This window comes from Aotus nancymaae, unplaced genomic scaffold, assembly GCF_030222135.1.
Source record: "Aotus nancymaae isolate 86718 unplaced genomic scaffold, 86718_ANA_hifiasm-v0.15.2.pri h1tg000049l, whole genome shotgun sequence".
Taxonomy (NCBI): domain Eukaryota; kingdom Metazoa; phylum Chordata; class Mammalia; order Primates; family Aotidae; genus Aotus; species Aotus nancymaae.
The window spans coordinates 29,375,026-29,400,727 of record NW_026988463.1 but is presented as its reverse complement, the minus strand read 5'-3'; the positions used below and the strand labels follow the sequence as shown (position 1 = coordinate 29,400,727).

The following is a 25,702-nucleotide window of genomic DNA, read 5'->3' as shown; positions in this document are numbered from 1 at the left end:
AAAAAAGTTCTTGTGATCAAGAGATTCAACATGTACTCCTGAAGAATGGAAAATGCAGGTTTGCCATGAAAGACGGTAGTACGTGGCTTAACAAAATTTGAAGAGCAATTCCGAATTATCTTTATGACAGTGTACAGGCTGGTAATGCTCATATCCAGCGTGTTTTCTCACTGTGAGCGTCCAATGGACCAGAACGAACCAAGTGGGGGTGGTGCCGTTGCAGCGCTGCGGCGCCACAGGAACCGACAGCATTTGGAAAAATGCCAATCGTGAATTCTGCCAAACGAGGAAGTGTTGAGGACAGCCAAATCATTAGGGAGACATAATTCATGAGAGAACTATGTAATTTAAATACTCATAATTTATTTCAGATAACAAATAAAACTGCAATACTGCACTTGCTGCATCTGGGAACGAACTCTACCCAATGCAGCTGAAACCTCAGGTCATTTCTAAAGGAGCCACCCGAGGACTTGTGGGAAATGTAGTATGCACGTTCTGAGGGAGCGACGCGAGGACTTATGGGAAATGTAGTGTGCACTTTCTGGCCCCAATCGCGGGAGGCGCTCCGGGCCTTCTGCGCCCTGTGGCTCCAGGTTTTTCTTTTCATCAGCCTGGTAGGGAAGGCTGTCTCCCGGCGACAGGGCCGAGAACGTGGTGGGTGAGTAGGGGAGGGCTGGGGCAAGGGTGGACTGGGGGTTCCGCGCGGCCTGGCGGCGGGAGAAGGGGGAGCGGCTTTGCCTCCTGGCCTGGGTCCGAATACTGCCTGAGTCGCACTCGTCCCGCGCCTGTGACGAGTGAGGTTGGGTTTTCTCGCCCCTGGGGTGAAGAATGCCCAGCAGGACAGCGCGGGAACGGGCCTTCTGCCCAGTAGATGCGCGCTTATCTCCTTATTCTTTACCCTCAGAATCTCGCTGTTGCCTCCCAATCACCTGTGGTCAGCGTCGCTGTCTCCCCAACGCGGAGGCCAGCCGGATGGCTGGAAGTGGACTCTACACTGAGCCTCTGCCCAGCGTCACCCGGCCTGCTTTGTCCTCGTAGGTTGCAGCTTCATGGCCTGACACCTTCAGGAAGTATTTTGAAGTCACCATGGCTGTGGATTGGGGGATTTGTTTCCACTGACCCATGAGGTTGCGCACGTGGAGGGAGGCGCCCCTGGCCTTATGGCACTGTCCAGCCTCCCCCATGTCCCCAGTAGTACCAGTGGGCATTTCCAGATGGTTCAGCTCGTGGCTCAAGTGACAGGAAGATGTAGGACCTTTCAGTCTTGGATGAGGATTTGAACTGAAGGACTTAGGTCCAGCTGTCTTGGAACAAAGCAGCTGTTGTGAGGTAAGAAGGGAAGGGTGGGGATCGAGAGCCCAGGGGCTCTCCTAGGTCACGCGGCCAGTTGGGCTGAGGCCTCATTAGACATCTAAAGCAGGGTAGGAGGAGAGACTCAATTTGTGTCCCGTCCAGACTCCCACAGGCTGGTTGATGGTTGGAGCTTTGGGCCCACTCAGAGATGTGGCAGCAGAGGAGGGCAAAGGGGAAGGAGCAGACAGCCGCTTCTTGGGGAGTTGTGAAGGCATCAGGCGGAGGGACAAGCTTAGCAGCCAAGTGGAGGAGAGCACCCCCATGCCTGCATTTGTTACTCGCTTTATCCTGTTATGATGCCGAGCTGCTGGCACACTGCAACACAACTAGAGATAAACGGATGCCCCTTTTTTGATCTTGCAGAATCAGAGGTGCGGCCACAAGAAAGGTCTTAAAATTATCTATTTCAGCTTTATTTAAAAGATGGGGTGGTGTGGAGTGGGGTGGGGCAGACAGGAAACGAGCTTACCATGTTAAGGGACTGGTGACATTGACACATTTTGTTGTGGCAGAATCAAGAAGACATTGAGTCGCTTGAGGACTCAGGCAGGTGTTTGCTGCATTGACAACAGAGTAAGTAAAAATCAGTTTGCCTTTTTAAATCCAAAGATGGTTTTGAGAACCTGAAACCAAGTTAGAGGGAGTTCGTTTTCCTTCTAAAAAAAAAAAACTGGGCTGAAAAATACCACATCCCTTTTTTCAGAACCTTGTTGGGATTCTTTGGTTTATAATAAACATTAAAACCTGAGTATTTTTGTTTAGCATCAGTTTTCATGAAAGTATTATGTTTCCTTCTTTGGCTTTTCCTAACTTGCTTAATTAGTTTAATATATTGGTTTGCATACTCTGTTAGAGTACAGCATACATTGTTTTTAAGTCAGTAAAAAACAAACGTTTTTACATTTGAAAACTAATGTGTCCGAGCAGTACATAATCATGCCAGAGTCATGCATGACATATGAGTATCTCCTTTTCAGAGATGTTTTGCCAGCTGTGAAGTGTACCTTTTCAGGCAAGTGACATCTCTCATGATCTTTTCTTATTTCTCAGCTACGCCCTCACAGTTTTCTCTGCTCTTCCAACACCAGTGGAAGATGATCACAGCCCAGGTAAGTTGTTATTATTATTTTTACAATTTTGCTTAAAACTAATTATTGAGATTTAAAAAATATCTATACATTCATATGAAAGAAGAAATGACATCATGGAAAATATGGAGGAGAGGTCACATTACAGTTCATGTGTCAAATGCAGCCTGCTGCCTGTTTTTTTATGGTCCACAAATGAAGGATGGTTTTTGTATTTTTAGGTGGCTGAGGGGAAAAAAATCAAGAGTATTATTTTGCTTGGAAATGATGTGAAATTCAGACTTCAGTGTTTATAAAGTTTTATTGGGACTCAGTCATACTCATGTATTTATGTACTGTCTGTGGGTACTTTTGCCCTACCAGGGCAGAGTTGACTGGCTGCAGCAGAGACTGTAATGGCTCACAAGCCTAAAATATTTACTGTGTGACTCTTTACAGAAAATGTTTGCTAATTCCTGTAGCAATTTTGTCCAGTAGGACAAAAATGCCATGTAGGTGAATGAAGATCTTGTGATCTCACTGAGTTGTGAAACTGGAACATAAAACAGTTTGTTAATGTTTTATTAGGTGTAACATTTTATTAGGTGAAACTGGAACATAAAACAGTTTGTTAATGTTTTATTAGATTTATTAGATGGCATTGTGAACCTTCTGATAACAATTTTGCAATTACATAAAAAAGTAGTACAACAAAGTGAATAATTCACATGCAGTCCAGGGAAAACTTAAGAGATGGCAAGAGAAAGTATGTGAATAAAAAATTCAAATGAATCGTATAGCATTAGGACTCATGGTCGTTTAAAGAAACAGGTCTGGTAGGGTAGGGAGATCATGGATCGTTAGGATGTGGCAGGTTTTGCGACAGCCCTACAGACTGGGTAGAACTAGAATATTTGCAATAACTTTTGAGGGATTCTACCTAAAAAAAAAAAAATTATGGAAAAGTACACATCACATGAAATTCACTATTTAGCCATTTTAAAGCATATAATTCAGTGACTTTAGTACATTCACAATGTTATACAACCATAACCACCATTTATTTCTGGAATATTTTCACCACACCAAAAGGAAACACAGTGCCCTTAATAAGCAGTATTGTAACTTAATACAGTTTCTCCCTTTTTCCCCTCTACTCCCAGCCCCTAGCAACCAATAATCTGTTTCCTGTCTTATAGATTTGCTTATTTTGGATATGGCATATAAATTGAATGATATAATTTGTAGCTTTTTGTTTCTGCTCTCTCACTTAGAATAAGGTTTTCAAGACCCATTTCTGTTGTAGTTGTGTATCAGTAATTTGTCCAATTTTATGGCTGAACAATATGCTATTGTATGGCTATACCACCTTTTGTTTATCCATTCATCAGTTGATGGACATTGAGGGTCATCCTGTGTTTGGCTATTGTGAATAGTGCTCCTATGAACATTCATGTACAAATATTTGTTTGAACACATGTTTTCAGTTATTTTGGGTATATACTAGGAGTGAAATTGCTGGGTTATATGGTAATTGTACATTTAATTTATTGTGAAACCGACAGTTTTCTCCAGCAGAGTGCTTTGCAATCCACAGGAATTTTTAGTTAGCTTTTCTATTTCTGCAAAACAAGAATGTTGAGTTTTTGATAAGTATTGCATTGGATAAGTGTTGGAGTGGGTGATAACACTTTGGGGAGTGTTATCATTTTAATATTAAATGTTATAATCCATGAACATGTGATTTTTTTTCCCTAGGTCTTCTTTCCTTCATTAATGTTTTATAGTTTTCAGTGCACAAGTGTTGCATATCTTTCCTTAAATTTATTAAATATTTTCATTTCAATGCTATTGTAAGTGGAACTTTTTATTTGCTTTTTGGCAGCTCATTGTAATTAGTACACAACTAATTTTTGAGTGTTGACTTTGTATCCTGTAATTTTGCTGAATTTGTTTCTACTTCTAATAGTTCCTTTGTGGATTGTTTAGTATTTTCTGCATATAAGATCATGTCATCTGCAAACAAAAACAGTTTTATTTATTTCCAATTTTGGTTTATTTATTTAGCCTAATTGCTCTGGCTGGAATTTTTATTACAATGTTGAATATATGTGGCCAAAGCAGGCGTCTTTATTTTTTGTTAGTTTGTTTTCACCATCTTAACTATTTTTGGATGTACAATTCAGAAGCAGTGTTAAGTATATTAATATTGTAAATCTAATCTCCAGAACTTTTTCTTCTTGGGAAACTGAAATTCTGTACTCATTAAACAATAACTCTCCATTTTTCCATCCTCCTTACCCTTAGCAACCATCTTACTTTATGTTTCTATGAGTTTCATTACTTTCGCTGTATCTCATATAAGTGAAATCATACAGTATTTGTCCTATTGTGGCTGGCTTATTTCATCTAGCATAATATCCTCAAGCTTCCTCAGTGTTGTAGCATGTGTCAGAATTTATCTTTTTTTTAAGGTTGAATGATATTTCTTTGTACCTGTGGTTTGTTTATTCATTCATCTGTCAGAGGACATTTGTGTTCCTTCCTCCTTTTGACTGTTGTGAATTATGCTGCTGTGAACATGGGTGTATAAATATTTCTTTAAGATCCTTCTTTCAGTTCTTTTGGTTATATACTCCAAAGTGGTATGGCTGGAACCTATGGTAATTCTATTTTTAATTTCTTGAGGGAACACAAACCTGTTTTCTACAAAAGGTGCACCATTTTACAGTCCCACCCTCAGTGTACAGGATTCTGATTTCTCCATATTCTTGCCAACACTCATTATTTTCTTTTGTTGTGATAGCAGCCATTATAATGGGTGTAAGGTAATTTTTCATAGTAGTTTTGACTTGTATTTCCCTAATGATTAGTGATGTTGAGCATATTTTCTTTTTCTTTCTTCTTTTTTTTTTGAAATGAAGTCTCACTCTGTCGCCCAGGCTGGACTGTAGTGGCACAATCTTGGCTCACTGCAACCTCCACCTCCAAAGTTCAGGCAATTCTCCTGCCTCAGCTTCCTGAGTAGCTGGGATTACAGGCATGCACCACCACGCCCAGCTAATTTTTGTATTTTTAGAAGAGACGGGATTTCACCATGTTGGTCAAGTTGGTCTCAAACTGCTGACCTCGTGATCCACACATCTTGGCCTCCCAAAGTGCTGGGATTACAGGCGTTAGCCACCGTGCCTGGCCTGTTGAGCATATTTTCATAAGCTTGTTGACCATTTGTATATCTTTTATGGATAAATGTCTGTTCAAGTCCTTTGTCCATCTTTGAATCAGGTTATTTTGTTTGCTTTGAGTTGTAGGGGTTCTTTGTACATTTTTGATATTAATTCCTCTTCAGATATATGAATTACAAATATTTTCTCCTGTTGTTTTGTTTGCCTTTTCATTCAGTTAATCATGTCCTTTGATCACAGTTTTTAAGTTTGATGTTGTCCAATTTATTTTTACTTCTGTTGTGTGCTTTTTGGTATTACATCCAAGAAATCATTGCCAAATATAATGTTAAGAACCCTTTCTCCTATGTGTTCTGCTATGAGTTTTGTAACTTTAGCTCTTAGAATTAGGTCTTGGATTCATTTTGAGTTACTTTTCTTTTTTTTTTTTAATTGAAACAGAGTCTCGCTCTATCACCAGGCTGAAGTGCAGTGGCGTGATCCCGGCTCACTGCAACTTTCGTTTTCCGGTTTCAAGCAATTCTCCTACAGGCATGCACCACCACCCCGGCTAATTTTTTGTACTTTTAGTAGAGATGGGGTTTCACCATGTTGGCCAGCATAGTCTCGATCTCTTGACCTCGTGATCTGCCTGCCTCGGCCTCCCAAAGTGTTGGGATTACAGGCATGAGCCAGAGTTACTTTTTTTTTGGTAGTTTTCTGTTTTGCATGTGGCTATCCAGTTTTTTCAACACTATTTGTTAGAAAAATTGTCCTTTCCCTATTGACTATTCTTGACAACTTTGTTGAAAATCATTTTACCATACATGCATGGATTTTCTATACTATACTGGCTATTTGAGACCCCTTGAAATGCCATGTAAACTTCAGGATGATTTATTTCTGTTACTATGTCTCCTTTGTAGATTGATCTTTTTTTTTTCCAATAAATATGTAATGTTTTTCTCTTGTAAGAATTTTTGACTTAAAAGTCTTTTTTGTCTCAATATAGTCACCCTGACACTCTTTCAGTTACTATGTTCTGTCATTTCATTTTTAACCTATTGTGTTTTTGTATCTAAATAGAGTGTCTTATAGATAATATATAGCTGGATCATATAATTGTATTTATTTTGCCAATTTCTGTATTTTAATTGGGAGTTTATTTACATTTAAAGTAAGTGATAAACTGATAAAGGACTTATGCTATTTTGCGATTTGTTTTCCATATGTATTACATCTTTCCTGTTTTCAGTTTTTCTGTGTATGCATTCTTTTGTGTTTTTTTTTTCTAATGTGCCATTTTAATTCCTTTTGCATTTCTCTGTATTCATTATTTGCCTAGTGGTTATACTTGGAATTACAATTAACATCTTGAATTTACAACAATCTAGTTTCCACTAATACCAACTGAGCCTTAATAGTATATAAAAACTCTGCTCCTATACAGCTTTGTCCCCATCCTTTGTCTTGTTATTGTTACAGATTATACCTTGATAAATTGTGTGCACATTACCATAGATTTATAATTATTGTTTTATGTATTTGTCTTTTAAACTAGAAAAAAGAGAGAACATAAAAGCCAAGAATACAATGAATACAATAAGACTGGCTTTTGTATTTACTTATAGTAGTTACTTTTACCATTTGAATTTTTTGTGTGTTTGGATTGGAGTTACTGTCTAGCGTCCTTTTGTTTCAACTTGAAGGACTTCTTTTGCATTTCTTGTAGGACAGGTCTAGTACTGATAAATTCTCTCAGATTCTGTTGATCTAGAAATGTTTTAATTTCTCCTTCATCTTTGAAAGCTAGTTTTACCAAATACAGAATTCTTGATTTTTTTTTCTTTTGGCACTATAAAGGCACCATTATCCTACTGCCTCTGGGCTTCATGGTTTCTAATGAGACATTGGCTGTTAATCTTATTTCAGATCCTTTGTACATGGTTAGCCACTTATCTCTTGCTATTTTCTTTTCTTTCCTTTTTTTTTTTTTTTTTTTTTGAGACAGAGTCTCACCCTGTCACTCAGGCTGGAGTGCAATGGCACAATCTTGTCTTGGCTTACTATAACCTCTGCCTCCTGGGTTCAAGTGATTTTCCTGCCTCAGCCTCCTGAGTAGCTGGGATTACAGGTATCTGCCACCACACCCAGCTAAATTTTTGTATCTTTAGTAGAGATGGAGTTTCACCATGTTGGCGAGGCTGGTCTTGAACTCTTAACCTCATGATCTGCTCCCCTCAGCCTCCCAAAGTGCTGGGATTACAGGCATGAGCCACCATGCCTGGCTGATGTAAATTCTTTATCTAGTAAGATCAATAACAAAGGTGTGTTGGGGAACAGGTTTTATTCATTTCTTTTTTTGTGTGTCTTTGGGTCATATTATCTTCTTTGCATTCCTCATCTTTTATTGAAAACTGAACATTTTGAATATTAAAATGTGCTAAATCTAGAAATCAGATTCTTCCTTTTCCTCAGAGTTTCTTGTTGCTGTTTATTTTGTATTGTTTGTGACTTTTCTAAACTATTTTTGTAAAGTCAGTGTTGTTTGTTGTACATGGTCACTGAAATCTCTGTTCTGTTATTTTAGTGGTCAGTTTGTGATTTGACAGAGATTTCTTTAAATGCCCAGAGCCAAAACAAAACAAAAAACCGTTCTGGTCTTTGCATATCAACCCGTTTTAGGGCACTCCTGTAATGGTTTGCCAGGCCATTTACATCTCTGCCTTATCCTTTACTTCCTGCTTACACAGAGCCTGAAAGTCAACCAGATGTGAAAGCTTAGGTTCCTCTCAGGTTTTCTGAGTATGCATACTGCCCTGGCCTTGCACATGACCTCAATTCCCTGGTTTTTGCAGAAGCTTTTCAAACCCCTTATTCCTACCCATGGCCCCCATGTATTTCTTTCTCAGTTTTATCAGTCCATCTGCTGCTTTTCTCATCTGGCTGCTATGGCCAGATAATTGGCTTTAAATGTTTTCAACAAGCACTTCCTGGAAGACTACTCTAACCCTGAGAAAGTTCCAAGGCAGGCAAAACAAAGACAAACCTGTGAGCCACTTCTTCAGAGAGTCTGCACAGACATCAAAATACAGAACCAGAGTTCTCTGAAAACAAGGTGCATACTGTTCATTTTGACACAGGCACCAGCAAGCCATATCAGGAATGTTCCAGGTGTACTAGTTTTTTAATTATATTGTAGCAATCTGAAAAGCTTGATTCTGAGAGGGTTCCCCCACCCCCAGCTTAACTGTTGCTTTCGTCTGGGATGGAGTTTTGGAGTTACCTATTCCATTTTCAGCCTGACTCCCACATCAGTTTTTGAGTAATTACTTTGTGGCACAACAGATGCGCCTGGCCCATTTTGTCCTTTTCCTGCACTACCTCTGCCATCAGCCATTTCTCCAAAGGACATTGTTCTTTTTAGTGGAGGATAGAATTTAAAAACCAAGATCTGGGTGCTCATTGGTAAAGGCTGTCGCTGCCTCAGACCCTCTCAATTGACAGAGTTAGAAAATATATGTATGAATGTATACACACACACACACACACACACAAATACACATGTGTACATCTATTTTTGTATTGTCTGTCTATATGTAGTTTTTTAAACAATGAGTATACATAGACATTTCCCAGTTTCAATCTTAACTCCATAGCCTTTCTGTTTTCTGTTTCTGTTATCTACAAGGTTTGTTTGCTCCTTCTCCCTGTTTGTATCCAATCTCTCAAACCTGCCAGTGCTACCTGTCTCCTCAACTCTGGGTTGATTCCTTAGATCACCATCTTCCTGGAATTTCAATATTTGCCATATTGCATATTCAAATCAGATTTGATGTATGAAAACATTTTAGAAATTAAAAGGGGCCATTTGACTAAGTCATTTTAGTTTTGGAAAATCATCATTATTTTATGTAAACTTGTCAAAAATAAAATTTCTGATTATTGGGAGCACAGTATCTAAACTTGTCTCTCCAGGTTGTCAAGCCACTACTTTGTCCATTAAGTTATAAGGACACTTCCCATTCATGAGGGCAGAGCTTCCTAATCACCTCCTAAAGGCCAAGCCTCTTCATACTATTGCAGTTGTATTAAATTTCAACATATAAAGTTGCAAAAGGCACAAACATTCACATCATAGCACTAAGTATTTTATTCTACCAGATATTATTGTAAATAGAATTGTTTTCTGAATTTCCTTTTGGATTGTTCATTGTTGGAGTGTTTTTTTAAAAGACCTAATAGTAGTGTGTTGATTTTGTACTCTGCAGCTTTGCTGAAACCATTTATTAGCTCATAGATTTTTTTTGTGGATTTGATAAATAATATTATCTGCAAATTAAATAGTTTTACTTCTGCCTTTCAATTTGAATGTCTTTTATTTCATTTTCTTGCCTATTTGCTCTAGCTAGAACTTCTAATATAGTGTTGAATTGCAGTAGTAAAAGCACTATCCTTTGCCTGTTCATGATCTTGGCACAGGTTGGGGGGTTGAGGGGGAGATCTTTCAGTCTTTCAATCTTTCACTATGGAGTATGTTACCTGTGAGATTTTCCTATGTGCCTGTTATCATGTTGAGGAACTTTGCTTCCATTCCTTTGTTTTTGGAGTTTTGTTATCCTCAAACGGTAATGGATTTTGTACTTTTTTCTGCATCAATTGATATGATCACATGTTTATTCATTTGTTTTATTAAGGTGTTGTCTTACACTGATTAATGTTCTTATATCGAACCACTCTTGCATTCCTAGGATAGATCCAACTTGGTCATAGTATGTAATGTTTTTAATATGCTGCCAAATTTGGTTTGCTAGTATTTTATTGAGAATTTTTTGCATCTGTATTCATAAGGAATATTAGTCTGTAATTTTATTTTCCTGTGAAGTCTTTATCTGGCTTTGGTATCAAGGTAATGCTGGCTGGCGAGTTAGGAAGTATTCCCTTCTAATTTCAGAAATGTTTGAGGAAGATTAGTATTACTTCTTTAATTTGATAGAATTAAGTGGTGAAGTCATCTTGCTCTGGATTTTTTTTTTTAGGCAGTTTTTTTAAAAAAAAATTACTGATTGAATCTCTTTAGTGGTTATAAGTATGTTGAGATTTTATATTTCTTCTTGAGTCAGTTTTAGTAATTTGTGTCCTTCTAGGAAATGTATCTATTTAATTGAGTTACCTAATTTATTAGTGTACAGTTGTTCATTCATAGTATTCTCTTATAACCCTTTTTTTCTTTTTGTAGTGTCACGTTAATTTCTGATTTTAGTTCTTTGCATCTTTTTTTCTTTAGACAATCTAGATGAAAGCTTATGAATTTTGTTCTATTTAAGGAATCAGCTTTTAGATTTATTGATTCTCTGTAGCTTTCTATTCTCTCTTCGCTTATCTTTGCTCTAATATGTATTATATCCTTTTTTCTGCTAGCTATGGCTTTAGTTTGATCCTTCTTTGCTAGCTGCTGAAGGTGTAAAGTTATTGCTTTCTTTTTGAAAATAGGCATTTATTGCTACAAATCTCTTGATAGGCATGCTGTTGGCTGCATCCCATAAGTTGTGGCATAGGCTCTTTACCCTTTCACCCATTTCTAAGTATTTTTAAATTTCCTTTGTGGTTTCTTCTTTGATCCATTAAACGTTGTTTAACATCCATGTTAAAAAACTCTATCACTGTTACTGATTTTGAGCTTTATCCTATTATGGTCAGAAAAGATATTTTTTATGATTTCAGTCTTTTGAATTTACTGAGATTTACTTTGTGCCCTAATCTATGGGCTTCCCTGTAGAATGTTTCTTGTACACTGGAGAAGAATGAATATTCTACTTTTGGTAGGTAGAGCATTCCACATACTTCTCTTAGGCCTATTTGGTTTATACCATTATTCAATTACTCTGTTTTCTTATGAATCTTTTGTCTGGATATTCTGTCCATTAATGAAAGCAGACTAATGAAGCATCCAACTATTATTACAGAACTCTGTATTTCTTCATTTAAATCTGTCCATTCCTGAAATTAGAACACTGACTTCTCTTTCATTAAGTAGTTGCCTTAAGGCAAATTATGTGCTCTTATAGAAGATTGATGTTTTGGGAGTTATATTTCTTGGTTGGCTTTATTTTGGGTGGAACTGTCCATATGGTCTATGTATAGAACTGGTTAAAAAAAAAGTCCCTCACTTTCCAGAGGTGGCTGCTTATTAGTTTCCATCTTCATGAGCTGCGAGGTGTCTAAAGAGTAAGGCCCACCAAGTTGCCCTGGAAGTTAGGTACTTTGTCAGTCATTGATCCTACTACCTTGGCTAACCCCTAACCCTGGTTGAAGGTTTAGAGCTGCACTGTCTCTGGCTATGGTTGGAAGCCACCACTCCTGCCCCTTCTATACTTGTATAAGTGGCAGGAACCCTGCCTCTGGTTTCTCATATCTGATACTATCTACTGATATCTTCCAGAAATTATATAATTGTCTTTTTTGGTGTATATTATTTGCACGTTTATTGTTTATGTTTCTTCCACTTGTATTTTTGAAGGCATCAGAGGTAGATGTGTGTTTGAGGTTCACCATCTTTAAATGGAAGTGTCAGTTACTTTTGAAACTGTGTTCTCTCCTATTTTCCATTGCTCTGGAATGTCTTCTGGTTTCATGCTCACATTTTTGTAAATTCCTTCTGAGCCTTTATAGCCTATGTTTCTTTTTCTTGCCAGCCACTTAAATATTTGTATTCCCTTAAATTCTGTGTTGACAATTTTTTTCCTCCATCTTTGCCTCCTTTGTGAATATCTGATCACTGGTGGCCCCTGTGACACAGAGTTGCCATTTTCACCCATATCCTTATTGCCATGCAGGATCTCTCTCCTGAGCTTCAGAATAATCTCTGTAGCCTTCCACTGGACATGCTGACTTCCATGACATGAAGACATTCCGAGAGCTGCATGACCTCCATGTGACTTATTGTCACTTTGCAATTCCCCCCTTCCCCAACCTCCTGGTTCTACTTTCCAGACCTTCTAAGGCCTCTAAGCAGACCCTCTGGAAGTCACCCTTCCTCTCTTCCTTTGATTAGTGAATTATCTCTTCCACATCTCCACTGCTACCCCTTAATATAGACAGTCTACCTCTAATGCTGCTCTCCAGCACAGTATCCATTCTACTTGGGTGGCATTACTTCCTTGGTGAAAATGGAATTATGTTACAGGGATTCAGGTGTGTATTTCAGTTCACCATCAACTTCTGCTATTCACATCAATGATCTGGTGTTGGGGGAGCAGGGAGCCTATGGCCTAAAGGAAGTGTGCTAGATAATTGGGTATATGTAATATACTGCCAGTTCTTTAGGGGATGGGAGGAAAATATCATCATGCCTATTTATATTTTTATCTAAAAAATAAGAACAAAATTAAGCTGTCCTTATATGTGGGTTGACTGTATTTTATTTACTTTATAAATAAATATAAATAAAACTAGTAGTTGCTAAAAATTTTTTACAGATTAGATGAGTGATACATAATTGGAGAACACTAACAGTATTAAAGCCAAGAATATTTCCTAGTCTCCCTCATCTCCCATGCCTCTGCAACCTTTACCTCATCACAGGTCAGCCATGCCCTCTTATCCTGTTAAGCAATTCCATTGACTTGCCACATATTTTTTTCAGGTTTTTAACATTTCCTTAAGTTTTTGTTACATGTTTGCAAAGGAACTAAAGTTTTATCACTTTAGTGAAATCTAATACATTGACACACTCTCACCTGAATTTGCACAGAACCTTTTTATGATTCATCTGTGTTGCACATATCTGTGGTATGAATCTTTTAAGTCCTGTGGTGGGTATGTCTCTGTATGTATGTTTCCTCATGAGAAGATATATTCTTCTTTTGTAAGGAAAAGTCTTGTATTCAAATTAGAATACTCAGAAACTAAGAAACCTGTAGGCACATGTGGGCACTAAATATTTTTCCATTAAGTAATAAATTAATGCACTAACAGAATATTTCTACTATGATTTTTTACCCACAATGTATAACATAAAACATGTGTCATGGAGGCCCTTTATAACATTTTCTGTTTAATTTTCAACAATAAAAATGGTAAGAATTAGTCCCTAAACATCTTTCTTCACATCACCTGATTCTGATCACTTGAAACTGAGAAGAACTGTGATTTTCCAGGGACCAGTGTCATTTAGGGATGTGACTGTGGGCTTTACTCAAGAGGAGTGGCAGCATCTGGACCCTGCTCAGAGGACCTTGTACAGGGATGTGATGATAGAGAACTACAGCCACCTTGTCTCAGTAGGTAGGTAGGAATTGTTTCCCATATAGAAGGCCTGAATGCATGTCCTTTCTTATCAATAGAAACTTGTGGAACTTTTGTAGAATATAAAAATATTTAGGTTTGAGATTCAGAGGTCAAGGACAATTTATCCTTTTTGGATACCAGAAAGAAGGGTTTTTCCTCTGCTCCCATGACAGGATTAAATGAGCTATTTATGTGTGTGTGTACTGTTTGGGGTATACTGTCTTCCTCCTTCAGGGAAACCCACTCAGTTTGTCCCAAGTAATATAATTCTCATTCACAGGGTATTGCATCCCTAAACCAGAAGTAATCCTCAAGTTGGAGAAAGGCGAGGAGCCATGGATATCAGAGGAAAAATTTCCAAGCCAGAGTCATCTGGGTGAGTTAGTATGTGTCAGGTGGAATTTAAAGGAAGGTAGATCACAAAGGGTAAGTTCAGATAATAAGACCATTGAAATGTTCTTCAAGAATCATGTTTTAGAGGCTCCAGACCTTTACAAGTAACATGTTGACAAGAGTCAAATATCCAGTGGCTTTCAATCACCCAGCATCTCACCATATCAATTCTGTACACACATCCTGTATTTTTTTAATTGTGGCATAAATTATATAGAGTTAAGTCACAGCTTAATAAAATTTTATACACACACACACACACATCCATCACTGAGATGAATATATATGAATATATGTATCATTGAGAGTGATTTTTCAATACCCCTATGAAAACTCCCTGGTGTCCTCTTCCCGGTAAAGAACATCCCTCCATCTATAAAATATTAAATATATTTTTCTATACATGCTTTTTTGAGTTGCTCATTTGTTAGCATTTATCATATTTACCTTTTTTTTTCAGCATTATTTTAAAATAGTCTGGGCCAAGTGGCTCATGTCTGTAATCCCAGCACTTTGGGAGGCTGAGGTGGGAGGATCACTTGACCTCAGAAATTTGAGACCAGCTTGGGCAACATAGGGAGACCCCATCTCTATGAAAACTTAAAAAATTGGCATGGTGGTAGACATCTTTGGTCCCATGCCTGGCTAATTTCTGTGATCTCAGCTACTGCGGAGCTGATGTTAGAGTCTTGCTTTAGCCTAGGAAGAGGCTGCAGTGAGCTGTGTTTGTGCCATTGCACTGCAGCCTGGGTGACAGAGCAATACTCTGTCTCTAAAAAATAAAAAACTCTCTGGGTAAACACTGATAAACATTATTTATTAAATACCATTGGTTTAAATATCTGGGTATAACACTGAGAGAAAACCATAAATAAAATAATGGCTTCCAGGAACATAGTTAGTGAATGAAAACAGAAGTGCATGAAATATTTTAAAATTCAGTGTTTAAGAATACTGTTATAGCAATCAGCTGATGTTTGTGCCTAAATGAATTATACAAACAGCCCTTTCATGTTTTTTAGTAGATGAAGCTGGAAGTGGTGGAGAAATTTGGGAAGGCAACTTTTTAAAAACATTGCTAGACCATAAGCTGACAATGAGAAAATCATCAGTATGAGATTATGATGGGAATGAGTAATTTATGAGGAACAAACAGCTCATATATATTTATCTAGAGTGAAATATATTCATTCTAGACTTGTTAAAGAATGGCTTGGTGCTAATCTGCATGTAAATGTAAAAATACGTTTACTTCAGTGATACCTTGCTAAAAAAAAAAAAAAAAAGTGTTTTTGGGACATTGGACTCAGTACTGTATAGTACAGTTAATGGAATAAAGGGCAAATTCCATAGTCAGAATAGAACCATAAAACCTGATCCTATGGCAAGTATGGCTTTTTCACTCATTGATTTTACTCTTATTCAAAGTGAATCAGAGCTAGAAAAACAGTTAGGCCAGGTGCAGCAGTTGATGCCTATAATCCCAGCACTTTGGAAGGCCAATGTGGGTGAACTGCTTGAGGGCAGGAATTCAAGACCAGCCTGGCCAACATGGCAAAATCCTGTCTCTACTAAAAATATAAAAACTAGCCAAGCATGGTGGTGGATGCCTGTAGTCTCAACTACTTGGGCGGTTGAGGCATGTAAATAGTTTTAACCCAGGAAGTGGACATTGCAGTAAGCCAAGATTGTGTCACTGCATTCCAGCCTGGATGACAGAGCAAGACTCTGTCTCAAAACAAACAACAACAAAAGAACCACACAGAATTGGAGACTGCATTATAGGACTATTTATGAATTAGAACTTTCAGAAATTTGATTGTTGCTTCTGTGTTGAATTAAAAAGAGGTTTAAAACTGGAAGTGTGCACACTGGTGTAATAATGTAGGTATGAAGAGATAATGGCTGAAACTGAGCCATGCCTTCAAACCTAATGCTAACTTTATTTCTTTTACATGTCCTTGTCAACTAATCTTTCTTATCACTCTATATTTCAGAGTTAATTAATGCCAGTAGAAACTATTCAAGAATGAAGGTCGATGAGTTTAACAAAGGTGGAAAATGTTTCTGTGATGAAAAGCATGAAATAGTTCATTCTGAAGAGGAACCTTATGAATATAATAAAAATAGGAATGGCCTCTGGCTTAATGAAGACCTTGTTTGGCATCAGAAAATTAAAAATTGGGAGCAACATTTTGAATACGATGAATGTGGGAAAGCTTTCCCTGGGAATTCACTTTTCCTTGTACACAGGAGAGCTTACACAGGACAGAAAACCTGCAAATATATTGAACATGGGAAAACCTGTGATATGTCATTTTTCATTACTCATCAGAAAACATATCCAAGAGAGAACCACTATGAATGTAATGAATGTGGAGAAAATATCTGTGAGGAATCCATTCTCCTTGAACATCAGAGTGTTTACCCATTCAGTCAAAAGTTAAACCTCACTCCAATTCAGAGAACCCACTCAACTGACAATATTATTGAATATAATGAATGTGGAACTTTTTTCAGTGAAAAATTAGTCCTTCATGTACAACAGAGAACACATACAGGAGAAAAACCTTATGAATGTCATGAATGTGGAAAAACCTTCACTCAGAAGTCAGCCCACACAAGACATCAGAGAACACACACAGGAGGAAAACCCTATGAATGTCAAGAATGTGGGAAAAACTTCTGTAAGAATTCAGACCTCATTAAACATCAAAGAATTCACACAGGGGAGAAACCTTATGGATGTCATACGTGTGGGAAATCCTTCAGTGAAAAGTCAACCCTTACTCAACATCAGAGAACACACACAGGGGAGAAACCATATGAATGTCATGAATGTGGGAAAACCTTCTCATTTAAGTCAGTCCTTACAGTGCATCAGAAAACACACACAGGGGAGAAGCCCTATGAATGCTATGAATGTGGGAAAGCCTTTCTCAGAAAATCAGACCTCATTAAACATCAAAGAACTCACACAGGAGAAAAACCTTATGAATGCAATGAGTGTGGGAAATCATTCTCTGAGAAGTCAACTCTTACTAAACATCTAAGAACTCACACAGGTGAGAAACCTTATGAATGTATTCAGTGTGGAAAATTTTTCTGCTACTATTCTGGTTTCACAGAACATCTTAGAAGACACACAGGGGAGAAACCTTTTGGATGTAATGAATGTGGGAAAACCTTTCGTCAGAAGTCAGCCCTAATTGTTCACCAGAGAACTCATGTAAGACAGAAACCCTATGGATGTAATGAATGTGGAAAATCATTCTGTGTGAAGTCAAAACTTATTGCACATCATAGAACACACACAGGGGAGAAACCCTATGAATGTGATGTTTGTGGAAAATCATTCTATGTTAAGTCAAAACTCACTGTACATCAGAGAACACACTTGGGGAGAAACCCTATAAACATAGTTAAGTGAGGGAAATTACTCTGGGTGAAGTCAACTTTGTAGAGGAGAGAACATAAAGGGTGAGAGAAATCTGTTAATATAATGCTAATGAGAATGCCTTTGCCCTGAAGTCAGTTCTTACAGTATAGAAGAGAACTTAAAGAGGGGAAAAAACAATATGAAGATATGGAATGTAGGAATACATTCCTCTGGAATTTGGACCACACATTATGTTGCAAAACTAAAGGTGGAAAAAACTTATTGGCAAATGAATATAGGAAATATTTTGCCCAATGCCACATCTCACTGAACATTAGAGAGTTCACACAGGGTAGAAACTTGCATCAGCATCCCTAGATTAAGAAGGGATGCATTTTTTTGCTACTACTCCAGTTTTACTGAACATCTGAGAAGACACACAGGGAGAAACCTTTCGGGTGTAATTAATGTGGGAAAACCTTTTGTGAAAAGTCAGCCCTAATTGTTCACCAGAGAACTCATATAAGACAGAAACCCTCTGGATGTGATGAATATGGAAAATCATTCTGTGTGAAGTCAAGAGGCCAGAGAAAATTCACAAACTATAGGAAACTGTAGGAAAGCATTTACTATGAGGTTATATTTTATGGAGAATGTGTAATTTGCAGTAGCTTCTCAGTGAACATCAGATAATAGAGAAGGTATTTTTAACTGTATCCAATGTGTGGAAGCTTTAAGTTAAAATCTAAATTTAAAATAGACCAGAGGTGTTGAATTTGCAGGATATCTAGCAATTTAACAAAATGTGGAAAAAAGGTTTTTATTGAGGAATAGCATTTTACTTTGTAAAAATCCAATTTAGTTCATTGTCAAGACAGCTATTTTCTAAGATAGAGATTTCAAAAGATGCCACTCTAGAGTCAATGGCTATAAGTAGTTACTGCTTAGTCATATGCAAAATCAGGAAAGATTTTAGCAAGGGGACCCAGCAGCAAGGTGCACTTGTACGTCCAAGTAAAAAGAGAGAGACCCTTAACCTGGAGACATAGGACAGGAGCCTGCTGGCAGGATTTTTCAATAATCCTGAGACAGACTAATTTTGGGTGACCCATCTCAGAATGGTGGATCAAAGGGGCAAGTCAATTTGCCTTGTATGCAACTTATGAGGATTAGTAGAATAGAGTGGGTCCAGATTTTTGGTGGTTCTGCCCTAGCATATGTCTAACACATAAGCCAGGACATTCTGCTGTGATTGACTTCTTATACCCAACTCTATTTCTCTTCATACTGCAACACATTTTTCATAGGTGATACAGCTATTTTTAAAATATATATACATATAACTTAAATATGGAGCTTTCAAAAAGCACGAATAGGCTGGGCATGGTAGCTCACACCTATAATCCCAGTAATTTGGGAGGCTGAGGTGGGCAAATCACTTGAGGTCAGGAGTTTGTGACCAGCCTGGCCAGCATGGTGAAACCCTGTTCCTACCAAAAATACAAAAATTAGCCAGGCATGGTGGCACATGCCTGTAGTCCTGGCTATTAGAGAGGCTGAGGTGGGAGGATCACTTGAACCTTGGAGGTAAATGTTGCAGCGAGCTGAGATCATGCCACTGCACTCATCCAGTCTGAGCAACAGAGACTGATTCAAAAAAAAAAGCAAAAATAGATTTTGCTATTGGGTAAGGTATAGTAGTTGGCAGAAAAATGGACCCATTGAGAACAACTCTATAGAAGCAAAGAGGACTAAAGTGGCAAAATTCTAGAGAGTGGTAAATCCCAGAAAGCACATGCACAGAATGCAGCTGTTTGCTCTGGGGGTCCTTTCTACTTCTGGCCATAGGGAAGAACCTGAATACTGAACTTGATTCAGGCAGAGGGCCATAACCTAGGGCTTATGGGGGGACCAGAAACCAGGAAAACAATCAAAACTGCATTGAAAAAAAAAATTTATACATTAGGGGCTTCAAACACATACTATTTGTCAAGAAATTTTCAGATGTCTCACACTGCATAGGGCAGGAGCCTGAAAAGCTAATTTGAGAAGAAAACAAGTAGGATTTTTGTTTTGTTTTGCATTTTGCAGTATGGAGGAGAAATGATTAGAACTTAAGAAGTGCTAGTAGGCTGGTCCTTAGGTGAACATGCCATCAGTAAAAGCCCTGGAAACAAGGTCAAACCAGAGGTTGATTGTGCCTTGTCACAAATGCAAACAATAACTTAGTGAATATTAAAAAACTTGCTTAGAAAGAAAAACTCTATGAACAAATGGCTTCACTGCAGTTATTCCAAATATTTAAGGAATAAAGAATACCAAGCTTTTATAAACTTTTTTAAAAGAAAAAAGATGGAACTTTTCCAATTCAGTTTTTGAGGCCAGTACAACCTTGATACAAAACCTAAAAAAATAAAAATAAAAAAATAAAGCTATAGACCAAAGTCTCATTGATTTAGATGCAAAATCCTAAAATTAAAAAAAATCTAGCCATATCCATAAACTATATCATCACCAAGAGATGGTTATTAGGGCAATCAAAAGATGGTTTATTATTTAACCATTCTTTATGAAAACAATGTGGTCTTCCATTCCTCTTTCTTTTTATTCCTCCCTTTGACTTTTCATGTGTCTCTCTTGCCTGCCCTCCCCAGAGTGGAGGAGTTAGACCTGCCTTGTGGGATGAGAGTTGTGGCCATGTGCCTGCTGGCACCAAGGGGGCTAAGGGTGAGGTGTGGAAGGAACAGGTGGAGGAGACTGTTGAGAAATTGGTACCATCGAGCAAATAAATATGTTGAGAATGATGAAAGCAAGGTTTCTCTCTGATAGAGAATGTATTTATAAAAATAGAAATGAGGACAGCTAGAAAACCTTGGAGTGTGGGACTGGAATAGAACTCACGTCTTTTAAATATATAGGAACAAATAGAGAAATTGTTTATGTGTGCACACATGCATATATTTTGTGATTTTACTGAGAGGACCTAAATGTAATGATACCTCAGTAACAGTAAGCACACCAACTGCCAAGTTATTAGTTCCTGAATACTAATCACAAAAAAGGGGACCAGGGCTGATTCCTAGTCTGAGATTGGGAGAAATACAAGATGAACCTGAATCATTTCATGTACCTAACAGTAAGAAAATACTCTAGCTGGGCTCAGTGGCTCATGCATGTAATTCTTGCACATTAGAAGGTCGAGGTGTGGGTTGCTTGAGCTCAGGAGTTTGAGACCAGCCTGGGCAATGTGGTGAAACTGTCTCTATAAAAAATACAAAAATTAGCCAGGCATAGTGGCATGCACCTGTAGTCCCAGGTACTCAGAAGGTGGAGAGGTGGGAGGATTACTTGAGCCTGGGAGACTGAATCTGCATTGAGCTGTGATGGTGCCACTGTGCTCCAGCCTGGGTGACAGACTGAGAACCTGTCACAGGAAAAAAAAAAAGAAAAAGAAAGACATCATTCAGCAGGCTAATGGATAAACTATGGAGCATCCAGAAAACTTTAATATTCTTCAAAGAAATAGAAAATACAATCCTAATTGGAACCACAAAGACCCAGGAATAGTCAGAGCTATCCTGTGCAAAAGGAATGAAACTGGAGGAATCATATTACCTGACTTTAAATTATTCTATAGAGCTATAGTAACCAAAACAGCATGTTATTGGCATAAAAACAAACACATAGAAACAGAATAGAAAACCCAGAAACAAATTCATACATTTATGGTGAACTCACTTTTGACAAAGGTGCCAAAAACATACATTGGGTAAAAGATAGTGTCTTTAACAAATAGTGCTGAGAAAACTGGATATCCATATACAGAAGAATGAAACTAGTTCAATCTAAGACCTCAAATTATGAAACTAGTAAAAGAAAACACTGGAGAAACTCTCCAGGACATTGGAGTGGGCAAAGATTTCTTGTGTAATACCTAACAAACAGGCAGCCAAAGCAAAAGTGGACAAATAGGATCAAATCAAGTTAAAAAGCTTCTGCACTGCAAAGGAAACAACAAAATGAAGAGACAACCCATAGAATGGGAGAGAGTATTTGCAAAGTATCCATCTGTATTAGGCATTCTTGTAGTACTATAAAGAAATAGTTGAGATGGTAATTTATAAAGAAGAGGTTTAATTGGTTCATGGTTTTGCAGGCTGTACAGGAAGCATGGTGCTAATATCTGATCAGCTTGTAGGGAAGCCTCAGGAAGCTTCCAACCATGGTGGAAGGCAAAAGGGGAATGAATATCTCACATGGTGGGAGCAAGGGCAGAGAGAGAGGGGGAGGGAAGTGCCACATACTTAAATAACTAGATCTTGTGAATACTCAGATCTTGTGAAAGGTGCTTGAGGTCATGGATACTCCATTTACCCTGATGTGATTATTATACATTTCTTGCCTGTATCAAAATATCTCATGTACTCTATAAGTATATACACCTACTTTATACCCATAAAAATCTAAAAATAATGTTAATTTCAATGTTTAAAGACTCATTATTAAAATAATAGCAGTTTTCTTCAAATGTGTCTATAAATTTAATATTTCAAGAAAACTCCCAATATTTATTCTTAACACTGGAAAAAGTTTTCCAAAACGTGTATGGCAGAAATATGGGCCTTGATGTGAGGACAGCTTCAATTCATGAGGGATCCTCTCCCTTGACCAAAACACTTCCTACCAAGCCCCACATTTAACGTTGAAGATTTTATCTCAAGATGATATTTGGGCAGACAAATATCCAAGCAATATCACCATCTGTCAAGGTGTTCACAACCAGAATATATAAGGAGCTCTAACAATTCTATAGGAAAAAATATATAATAATCTGATTTAAAACTGGGCAAAAATCTGAATAGACATTTCTCAAAAGAAGGCATACAAATGGCAAACAGGCATATGAAAAGGTACTCAACATCATTGATCTATCAGAGAAATGCAAATCAAAACTACAGTGAGATATCATCTCACCCTAGTTAAAATGTCTTCTGTCCAAAAGACAGGTAATAACAAAAGCTGAAGAGGATGCGGAGAAAAGGGAACGTTCATGCACTGTGGAAATACTGTATTAGTACAACTACTATAAAGAACAGTTTTGAGGTACCTCACAAACTAAAAATAGAGCTATCATATAATCCAGCAATTCCACTGCTAGGTATATACCCCAAAGGAAGGAAATCAGTATACTGAAGATATATCTGCACCCCCATGTTTACTGCAGCAGTACTCACAATAGCCATGATTTGGAAGCAACGTAAGTGTCCATCAGCCCATCAGCAGATGAATGGATAAAGAAAATATGGTACATATATACAATGGAGTACTATTCAGCCATAAAAAAGAATGGGATCCTGTCATTTGGAACAATATAGATGGAACTAGAGATCATTAAGTGAAATAAGCCAGGCACGGTGACATCACATGTTCTGACTTATTTGTTGGAGTCAAAACAACTCAACCTACGGAGATAGTAGAAGTATGGTTACCAGAGACTGGAAAAGGTAATGGGGGCATGGTGAGGGGGAAGTGGGGAATGTTAATGGGTACAAAAAGTAGAATGACTAAGACCTAGTATTTGATAGCACAACAGGGTTACTATAATTGTCAATAATAATTGTACATTTAAAAATTATAATTGGATTGTCTGTAACACAAAGGATAAATGCCTGAGGTTATGGATACCCTGTTTACCCTGATATGATTATTACACATTGCATTACTGTGTCAAAATGTATTATGTACCCCATAAATATATACACCTAGTATGTACCCACAAAAATTAAAAATAAAGTAAAATTAATTTCAGTGATTAGAAAGACCATTATTATAAGTGTTCTTCAAATGTTTTTATAAATTTAATACAATTTCAATAAAACTCCCAATAGTTTTTCTTTTTTTTCTTTTTTTTGAGATGGAGTCTCACCCTGTCACCCAGGCCGGAGTACAGTGGTGTGATCTTGGCTCACTACAACCTCTGCCTCCCAGATTAAAGCATTTCTCCTGCTTCGGCTGCCTAAGTAGCTGGGACTACAAACACATACCACCACATCCTGCTAATTTTTTGTGTCTTTAGTAAAGATGGGGTTTCACCATGTTAGCCAGGATGGTCTCGGTCTCCTGACCTCATGATCTGCCCACCTGGGCCACCCAAAGTGCTGGGATTACAGGTGTGAGTCACTGTGCCTGGCCCCAATATTTATTCTTAGTACTAACTCCTCTTCTTTCACTCTCATTCCTGTTTTCCCACAGGTGGTTACAATGAGATGCTAGACTTCTCATCTGACCACCTGCTGCTTGTTGATAATCTTACTTACTCCCTTAAATCCTGTCTATAAAATCTCCTAACCTTAGTTGGGAGAGGGATGGATTTGATGGTTAGGCTGACAGCATCCACAATGAAGCCCTTCTTCCCTGACAATATTCGTCTTAGTGACTGACTTTCTGTGTGGTAAGCAACCACACCTAGGCCAAACCCCTGGTGCTCAGCAACAATTCCTTTGTTCTACTTGATCACTGAGCTAATACCTTTGCCTTGTAAAAACGCCTCACAGCCACGCAGGTCAGGGGATACTCAGTGAGGAAGAAATCATTAAGAACTATGTTATCTATTTCTGCTTAGGGCTCCTATGATCGGGTGGTTCACTGTACAGTGAAAAGCCATCACAGCAACATGTAACAGCCCTGTCATCACAGTTTTCCTTCTCCATCAAGCAAAAATCTTAGCACACCTGTGAAGCCAACTATAGCCATAACTGCAGCCCATGCTGAAGCTTTTTGCTAATAACCAATGATCTAGAAAGGAGGTGGAGTTGGTCCATTCCTCTGTGCATTGTATCTAAGCCATGTAGTTTGGGCCCTAGAAAAGAGCTCTCTACCTGACAATGAGCTATTCTGACAAACAGTCAAGTGGGGATTTCAAACTTTGGACCTGAAGGGACTTTCGGTATTCTCTAATAAAGATGCACACTATGTCTACATCTTTTTGTATTTTGAAGTGCAAAAAAGTAAACATTTTTGCTGAAATATTCCAATTACCAAATAATTTTATATGATAGTATTGAATTGACCCCCAAATAGATCTAAGCTGAGGAACTGGACAAGACTGATATGTTCACCTTTTGCCATGTTCATGGAATGGGAGCTATACCCAGTGAGATTTGTAGTGGTATGGGTTTTGCTGTTGGCTTTTTTTGGACTAGTTTGAGGCATTAAAGCTCTCTAATTGTTTCAAAATCAATAACATCCAGATTGAGGACCCTCAGAATGTCTGCTGTTTTCATCTTTTCAATTATGCCAACTTTCTTCACTGATAAAAACACTCAAATTGTATTTCTCTCTTTAATACTAATATATGAGTGTTAGAAATGAAAAATGGAAAACAAAGGGTGTATATAATGTGTGTGATACTTGGTTTTAAGTGAAACCAGAAATGTTCCAACTAACAATGTGCCTTCCTAATGTTACATAGCTCATTCAGGTGGTAGTGCACTGGTGGTATATGATAGGGAGTTGCAAGGGGCCAGTTTGTTAGTAGAACACCTGAGTTAGAGACTCTCCCACTTCTTCCTACATCTTTCTCTGGTTCTCCAGCTCATTTCAGGACCCCTTTCCTTAGCTTCTCTAACACACCAAGCCTGTATCTACTCTCAGGAGGATGCCATTGACACAGAAGTAAATACAGCCCAATTCATGGCTTCAACAGAATTTGGGCCGAAGTAAATATTTACAGAAGTGTAATAAGCTCAATATAGTGCATGCCATAAAAGAGGTGTGGCTGTAGTGTCAAGGAAGTAGAAGGAAAGAATTGCATTTTCAGGTAGAACAAGAACAAGATAGTTACCTGAAAGAAGAGACAATTAAAGCAGAGTTTGATACTTGGGTATAATTCTAGTAAACAGAGAAAACACATGGGCAGTTGAAACTGAGAGAAGTTGCTTACCTAATGGTTAGGGGATGTTTGGGGCTAATGTGAATCATGCAGTTTTGTTAATAAGTGCGGAAAAATGTAAGATCAATGTGGAGAATTTAGAAATTTGTGGTTGGAAACAAAC

The 25,702-nt window shown here is 37.9% G+C and overlaps 1 protein-coding gene across 1 annotated transcript; it reads left to right on the top strand.

Moving 5' to 3' along the window:
• On the top strand, window positions 1-23,475 carry ZNF37A (zinc finger protein 37A). The gene is made up of 7 exons (XM_021672286.2): window positions 1-661; window positions 908-1,332; window positions 1,869-1,929; window positions 2,407-2,465; window positions 13,747-13,873; window positions 14,157-14,252; window positions 16,267-23,475. The coding sequence occupies exons 4-7, from the start codon at window positions 2,451-2,453 to the stop codon at window positions 17,697-17,699; spliced, it is 1,671 nt and encodes a 556-aa protein (XP_021527961.1). The 5' UTR covers window positions 1-661; window positions 908-1,332; window positions 1,869-1,929; window positions 2,407-2,450; the 3' UTR covers window positions 17,700-23,475.
• Window positions 23,476-25,702: the final 2,227 nt, after the last annotated feature.

Coding starts and splice junctions, on each gene's coding strand:
- ZNF37A (XM_021672286.2), top strand. Junction 13,874..14,156: donor CAGCCACCTTGTCTCAGTAG/GTAGGTAGGAAT, acceptor TCTCATTCACAG/GGTATTGCATCCCTAAACCA. Junction 14,253..16,266: donor TCCAAGCCAGAGTCATCTGG/GTGAGTTAGTAT, acceptor TCTATATTTCAG/AGTTAATTAATGCCAGTAGA.